At 41.6% G+C, this 8,074-nt stretch overlaps 1 protein-coding gene across 3 annotated transcripts in view; it reads right to left on the minus strand.

The window, feature by feature from the left end:
* LSM8 (LSM8 homolog, U6 small nuclear RNA associated) overlaps positions 1–7,546 on the minus strand; it is a 9,147-nt gene extending 1,601 nt beyond the window's left edge. Inside the window, exons 1-3 of one of the 3 annotated variants that reach the window (XM_006763547.2) lie at positions 7,001–7,126; positions 5,913–5,953; positions 2,707–2,834 (exon numbers count right to left, since the gene is read on the minus strand). In XM_006763547.2, the coding sequence (XP_006763610.1) occupies positions 2,707–2,834; positions 5,913–5,953; positions 7,001–7,031 (200 nt within the window). In that variant the 5' untranslated portion in view covers positions 7,032–7,126. Of the gene's footprint in view, positions 1–2,706; positions 2,835–5,912; positions 6,003–6,413; positions 6,726–6,960 lie in introns of those variants that run through there. The other 2 variants (XM_015563765.1, XM_015563766.1) reach the window with 2 other exon arrangements.
* Between the last annotated feature and the right edge of the window lie 528 nt (positions 7,547–8,074).

Consider the following 8,074-nt stretch of genomic DNA (forward strand, 5'->3'; position numbering starts at 1 on the left):
CTCCTGGGCGCCCGCCAGCCACAGGCGCTGGCGCCTGGACCAAAGGTGGGCGGCTTCTTCTTCTTCTGTGCTTCCAGGGAGGGCAGTCAGTTATGTGTATATGTGTGTGCATGCAAACATTGGCATGTACACGTGTGTATATGGAAATCTGCTGGCAAGTCAAAACCGTAGAAGAGTTGCCCCCTATCTCTTGAATCTTCCAGAGATATCCCCCACTTTTTTATTCTATCATTACTGGAGAGTCAGTATTTGCAGCCAGCCAGCCAGTGACTCTCTCAGTGTCTATTTCTGACTTCTTCTTTCCCTGTCTGTCTTCCAACCCCTAATCATATTTACACCGGTACTTCTCCAAACACCAGTCAGGGGGCAGTGATCCACCCAGCTCTTGCCTGCCGCCTGGGTTTCTGATCACTGTCAGCGGCAGGCGGCTTCTTCCATCCTTCCCCTTTCACCTCCCAGCATTGCGCCTATGTATGCAAATTAACTACCATCTTTGTTGGCGGTTAACCACCATCTCTGTTGGCAGTTAATCTGCATATCACCCTGATTGGCCAATGGGAAGCATAGCGAAGGTACAGTCAATTACCATATTGTCTATTATTAGATAGGATTGTCATGATTTCTCAGTTTGCTTGATTTAAATTCAAGAACAAAAAGTAGTTTTTTATATGCAAAAATAATAGGAACAACAAGTACTTAGGCACCTAACGAAATTATTTTTATGTGATTGGCTATTTACAGCTAGTAAGTTTTCCAATGATTAAACACAAACATAATTTCATTAATGCTGGGCTAAGTAACAAAGCCATAGCTTTCTAGCTGGATATAGTTATTGTTACATGTAGACCAAGAGACATGTGTGAAACATTATCCCACTAAAAATAAATTGTTTAAATTTGTTTGGTTTTAATGAGAATAAATTCTTTATAAATGAACTAGAGGCCCAATGCATGAAAATTCGTGCAAGAGTAGGCCTTCCTTCCCCACGGTTGGCACCAGCTTCCCTCTGGCACCCAGGACCCGGGCTGCTTCCCTCCTCTGACTGCCTGCAGGCACCTGGGACCTGGGCTGGCTTCCCTTGGGCCACCTGCAGGCACCCTGAACCCAGGCTGGCTTCCCTCTAGACCCAGCTTCATCAGGAAGGATGTCCAGAATAATGTCCAGAAGACATCTGGTATAATTAACATATTACCCTTTTATTAGTATAGATACCTTCAATATAGAATTTGCCCAATTTTGCTTTAAACTTCAGTTCTCTAATAATGAAAAGTACTAAACTCTGGGGAAATATATTGTTTTCTCAAAATAAAACAAATCAAAGATCTCAACTGTACCCTTAAAAATTTAGCATCATTTAAAATCCTTATGGAAGACAGTGGGTGCTGGTAAATGTTTTAAAACCAGCTTTCCAAAGAAAAAAGTGGGAAGCTGGTTTACAGTTTTATTTACTGACATCCATAGTGCAAATACTCCTGCTATACCCGATATCAAGCTGCCAACAAGACATTATCAACCAGCTTACAAAACTGAAAACACAACAATCTGCTTTCAAAAGCCAGTATAAGCTGGCTTCAGCACCACTGGGTCTACAGCAAAGATCTACATTTTTTTTAAATTGCAGTTCAAAAATATTTTTAATGTAGGAGATTCTTAAAATCAATTTTTATGCAGAGCCGCAATATAAAAAATCAGTGTGTTCTGGTCAGGGGACCTGGGCCCCCCTTCCTTAGCCTTCTTATTTTTTATAGCTCTCTTTATAACTTTGCACCTAATAGTCATCTCTAAAATTTATAAACCTCTGATTTAGATTAAAAACCCAGTAATTTATCCATCCAAAGAGGATTTTCCTAAAATAATTCAAATGAACGGTATTCTTACATCTTCTATGTCCTACCTGTCCCCGCAAATAATGTGAGATGCTAATATATCTTTTGCTGCATTCCAGCCATGTTTTAAATCTATACAGTACTCACTAGAAAACTGATTCAACAATCTTTTAGCTGCTATAATGCACTAATACAGTAGCTACTAGCCACATGTATTGAATTATATTTAAATAAAATTTAAATTCAGTTATTCAGCCACACGAGCCACTTTCCAAGTACTCAGCAGCCATACACGGCTAGTACCTACCTTAGTGGTACCTACCTTAATGCAGATATATAGCATTTCCACCACTCCCACCCCAAAAGGTCTACTGAACAGCTTTGTTCTACATTGTTGCAGACTTTTCTTAAACTGCCACCACTACAATATATCTTCTTAAACTGCCCTATCAGTGTGTCACAAAATAACTGAGACCACAGCATTAACAAAGCACATACTTAGCGTGCCAATTATACTAAAAATTTTTTAAAAATAATATATACTTGTTTATAAATTCAGCTCTATTTATATAACAGGAATCATTTAAAATTGTTCATGCAAAATATTTCAAAGAAATTTTCAAACCTTAGCTTTGGTACCATAGGAATACTTGTATATTTATATTCCTCTGAAACTAAGAGGAATTTTGGAAGAACATTCTAAGAAGCCTCCCTAATGAATTATTCAGTGTAAGTCGAGGCCCTTTCTGAAACCTATCCAGACCACTTAACTATTAAAAATATGGACAAATCTCAGTAGATAAAAACCTCCTCTCCACATAGCAGGGCAGTACACCTATAGTATATTTAACCTGCCTTAAAGAAGACACATTTCACTTACACGTTGTCACCTCTTACGATGTACAAGCCTAGTACCACTTGTTCCACTCCCTGTGAAGAGCTGAACACTCGTTCATGGCTTTCATCCAAAATCAAATTAATGGTCTGGTCAAAACCTTTCAGTGTTCCCTGTAAAAAGAAAAGTTCAAGTATTCAGGTTTACCTGAATGTGTAAATTTAACCAGACAATAATTTTAGTTGCTGGGCCCTCCTATAGAAATATAAAAGTCCATTGTAAAATATAATTCCTCTTTATAATTAAAATATTCTGGCACAAAACTTACCTCGTGCTTTTTTTTTTTTTTTACTTTTTTTTACTAGATGTTTCCTGCATGGTTTGTCTCCTCAGTCATCGTCCACAGGACTCTGAGAAGTTGTAGGAATATGCAGGCGCAGACTCAAGGCCCGGCTTTCTCTCCAACATTGTGGAAAGGGACTGTACATCACGGGGCAGAGCCCTATGCTCCCCTAGGCCACCTGGACAGAGCCCGGGGAGAGTGACCTCCCGGGGTATCCATGTTGGGATACCTCTTGCTTTTTTTACGGGGTAAAAGAAACTACACCACACATTTCATTAGTGTGCAGAGTTGTTTAGACTTACAAAGGACACCAACGTACCAGTGTATTTCCAAGAAAGTAGCAAAAAAGCCCATCCAGGAGCTAACATTCTAAAGACACAAACTAAAACAAGTGAAATTTAAGGGAAAATTATACAAGGCTGGGCAAAAGTAGGTTTACAGTTGCTTGTATGGAAAAATATATCACACAAGAATAAACTGTTTTGCATCCTCATGAGTGTAAACCTACTTTTGCCACCCTTGTGTGTGTATATGTGTATGGAATCATATATACCAGCTATTGCAATGTAGCAATATCACTTCATGCAACATACTACTACTAGACTTGTGCCAAACACACTGCACATATTATCTCAACTAATCTTTTCCTTTAAGTACATATAATTATTCCCACTTCAGAGAAGAAAAACTGAGGCACAGGGAGATTAAGTAATCTCTCAAGGTTTCTCAGGTAGAAAGCAGCAGAGCTAGGATGTGAACCACAAAAGGACAGCTTCAAAGACAGACAAGTGAACTACTATACTGCTACAAACAAGCAAATATAATGCACATTCTTAAGAGATTCAGATAAGTCCCATAAAGATGTATAAACTTCAACTGTTCTTAACAGTAACACAATAAATGAGTATTTTACTATTTGGCAGAAACTGTTCTAGGGGCCTCACATGCATATAGTTATTCAATCCTCCTAATAACCCAATAAGGTAGATACAAACATGACTGCAATAATTAGAACTGGACGATGAAGGAAATATAGCACAGCACAATAACTCGAGTCTATTCAATTTTTTGAAGAAACATGAACTTATATTTGTTTGGTTGTTTAAATCTCTGAAGCTCCCTATTGTTTCATGTTTTGAAAACCAAGATATATAAAATCAGAATGAAATAAAGAGAAAATAAGGAGTACTGTCTATAGTAAACTAATTAGCAAATAGTTATCACACACATACCTAGCATTTTGGCTTCATTTTACACAGAACTGTTCTATCAAGTGTACCATGCATCAAAGAAATGCAGAACAGCTGAACTTTAGGACTCTAAATGCTGTTTTTAAATAGCTTCCCTTCCTTCATAAAATCAAAATAATTTTCCAATTCACTACATATCCTTTTAACAATAGAAAAATTTAAACTTGATGTTTTTGCAAAACAAAACAACTACTTGCAAATATGTGTTAATAGCAGAAGGCTTCTTGAAGTGTTGAGATTAAAATATTTCAAACTGTCCTTGACAAAATATAAGGTGAGGTTACCTAAAAGAAAACATGATTGTTCTCTTGATTAAGAAGGAAATAAAGCCCAGATTGGATCTGCCACTTGATCACAGGTGACTCTGGGAAAGTGACTCACTTTTTCTGAACTTGGTGCCTAACCTAGAATACAAGGGTAATTCTTCTCACCCATTGTCCTGAAGATTAAATGATAATGTAATTTAATAAATGGCAAAATCTAACACTCTGGTAATCTTCTAAGAACCTACTGAGAAAAACCACAAGAATTAAATAGAAAACAAGAAACAAAAGCAGAATTGCAGAATGGAAAAATGAGAGATTAAATTATATAAATTAGATACGGTTAGAATATAGAAAGTTCAGTAGCCTTAAAACTTTTTTGAAAGCAAATAGCTGTATGAATTATAAGTGAAGAAATAATTAAATAGCCAAAAATTATGGAATAAATTCCTCAGATCAAGGAAGAGGTCAAGGAGAGAATCCCAAATTTTTCTGGAATTAAAGGGGACACTGTGATAAACAGACACATGAGATTAAATAAATTTAGGGTCAATCATCATAATGTGTCCTACAGAAAAGAGGTCATACAACTTTAGAATAGTCAAAGAATATTAACACCATACACACCTTAAATGTTCCATAGATGTAGTATGTTAATCATAAAAAAAGATTCTAAGAAGCATACACAAACTTTCCAAAAAATACGATTCATGTAGTGAATATCAGAGCACTGAATGGAAAAGGAAATAAACACTGGAACAAAGCCCTAACCGGTTTGGCTCAGTGGATAGAGCGTCAGCCTGCAGACTAAAGGGTCCCAGGTTCGATTCCGGTCAAGGGCATGTACCTGGGTTGCGGGCACATTCCCAGTAGGGAGATGTGCAGGAGGCAGCTGATCGATGTTTCTCTCTCATCAATGTTTCTAACTCTCTATCCCTCTCCCTTCCTCTCTGTAAAAAATCAATAAAATATATTAAAAAAAACTGGAACAGATAAATATGAAATACAGACAGATATCTGCATACTAGACTAGATGCTCTTTGAGGGCAGAATCTATTATTCAGCTTAGCTTCTAGAAGCCTTTAACTAATATTCAAATTTGTTAATAGAGAAAAAATACTACATTCACAACATAAAAACTTAAGTTTCTAACTCCTCCACTTCCTGGTGATAATGACACAATTAGAAAAGGGAAAAAAATAGAGAAAGAAAAACCCTTTTCTGTCTGTGACCAGGGTAACCTTTGAGGTGAAGAGCTGAGTCACAGGAAAACTAATGCAGGAACAGAGGAACACTACAGCGCCTAGGCACCACAGGTCAGGGCTTCTACAGAAAACCTTGCAACCAATAAGCCTCCAAGAAAGCAGAGAATGAATGAATGTGCCCAGTACTCACCACTATCATCCTCCCATCCGAAGTAATCACAGCAACAGTTCCTGGTAACTGAGTCAAGGAAAGCATTTCGCAGGGAATGCAACCTGAAACCTTAGAACCTGGTAAGGAAGTGGTTTGCATCGCTGGGGGAAAAGGTGACAGAATTGAGAGACAGCTATTCAACACACACACACCACCTTCACAACATAAAAACGTGAAGTTTCTAACTCCTTCAACTCCTTGTGGCCATTAGAAAAGGTAGAGACAGAAAAAGAAAATCAGCGTCTGTATGTGACCAAGCATAACCCGTCTGTCCCAGAGCAGCGGGGATGTGCGGTCCTCTTTCCATCTGGGACCTTGGACTCGGAGCAGGGCACGCCCCCTCTCCTAGACCGGTGCTCTCATCTCTAAACCTAACATGGATTCGGGCTAAATTAATGCTGAGTGATTGCTAGCGTGAGAAGGCACTGTCTTCCAGGATGTGGCTTCTGGAATTGAGAAGAAAAGCTGTGATCACAGGAATAAAGGTGCTTTACAGCATTACCTCTAGAGTATTTCACCCCCACCCCCCACCCCATGTAGCCTTTCTGCCCCGAGGCTTTAAGACTGTCAACATGCACAGCGCGCTAGGCGACCTCCCGGAGGCTTTCTGAAGTTCCGTGTCCCCTGCGACATTTCCCTTCTATCCACAAAGAGGTTGAGACTTCCGGTGGTAAAGGGGCCGGACAATGAGCAAAGCCCACGATTAAAACAAGTGCAGCACATGGGTTTACAACAATATCGTCATCGGTAGGACGACTGTTCCTTTTATTCCCAAACTTCACGGCCCAGGCCCTAGGGAAGTAGTAAGGATGAATAAATCGATGACTTCCACAGACAGCGAAAAGTTCAGAATAATCACATGCTTTAAAGGTTAAAATGAAACGGCGCGTTGGGCCCGTAATTGCCGCGGGCGCGGGATTGGTGGGTCCCGGATCCTTCCCAGTACCCGGGTCACGCAGTGGCCGGAAGTCCTAACCGCCCGCCGCTCGGCCCAGGCCCTCTCCGGTCGAGCGTGGGCCTCCCTCACCGCGGCTCTACCAGCGCCGGCGGCGGCCGCCAGAGGATACGGTTGATGTAGTTCTCCAGGGCGGAAGTCATGGTGCTCGGCCGACACTCGGAGCAGCGTAGAGGAGCGGGCGGCAAAAGGAGCTGCAGCAGCCCCAGCAGCCCACTAGCCGCCCACAGCAAATACCGCGAGAGTTCCCACACCGTGGCCTCCGCGAATCAGAGACGGAGAAACCAGCCCATCGTACCCGTGAGGCCAAGCGGCGCGAGTTCCGTGCGCGTGCGCAGTAGTTTTCCGCCGATTTTCGGGGGTTGTTCTCTGAAGCCGCGCGCCGCGGAGGCTCGCGGGTGGCGCTGCTCATCGGGGTCGGAGGGGGAAGATGGGGTCGCAGCGTGGAAGTGGGAGAGCGAGGAGCTTCCCAGCGGAGGGAAAGGCGTGGGTAGAAGGTACTAGGGAAAGTGTTGAGGGAAGACAGGGAAAACGGAATGAGATGAGTGCTGTTCTGTGAAATGTCGGCGCCGGGGGCTGGAGTCCCGCCTTCTCCCACAGGGGCCGACAGTCTTTTGGAAGCTGGATGGCCTGGGACTGAGATAAACACACCGACAAAAAGCAGGTTCGCGTATTCTGCAGATGCCTCTAAAAGTGCTCCAACTTGGCGGCGTTTTTTATTTACTTATTTTAAGAAATTGAAGCCAGATTGGAAAAGGTGTGTGAGACTCCCTGAGGAGCTATGGCTTTTTTTTATTTTTATTTTTATTTACAAAATCTCCAATTTCAGTTAGGCTTGTGATTCCTTAACTGAAGAAGAATTGTGGGTTTGAAATAACTCCTGCAGTGTCAGCTTTTTTCTTCTGAAAAGTTGAAGCATCTGTTTTCATCACAGCGTTCCCACAAAATTGTCTGCAAGTCACTCCCAAGTGGTTAATATTTCATATACTAAAACGTACTGTGATCTGTTCGAAACCACATATAACCAGGAATAAGACAGGCGCTCTGTTAGGGCAGTTGCAGCGAGAGCATTTCCTAAGGGAGCCAGGCCGGCAGTGCCGCTGGTGGCTGCAGGCACAGGGGCTGGCCAGCCAGCAGCCCTGGAGCCAGCGAGCTTCCCTCTGTTGTTTGACACCGGTGTCCGCAG

Source organism: Myotis davidii, unplaced genomic scaffold (assembly GCF_000327345.1).
Source record: "Myotis davidii unplaced genomic scaffold, ASM32734v1 scaffold359, whole genome shotgun sequence".
Classification (NCBI taxonomy): Eukaryota; Metazoa; Chordata; class Mammalia; order Chiroptera; family Vespertilionidae; genus Myotis; species Myotis davidii.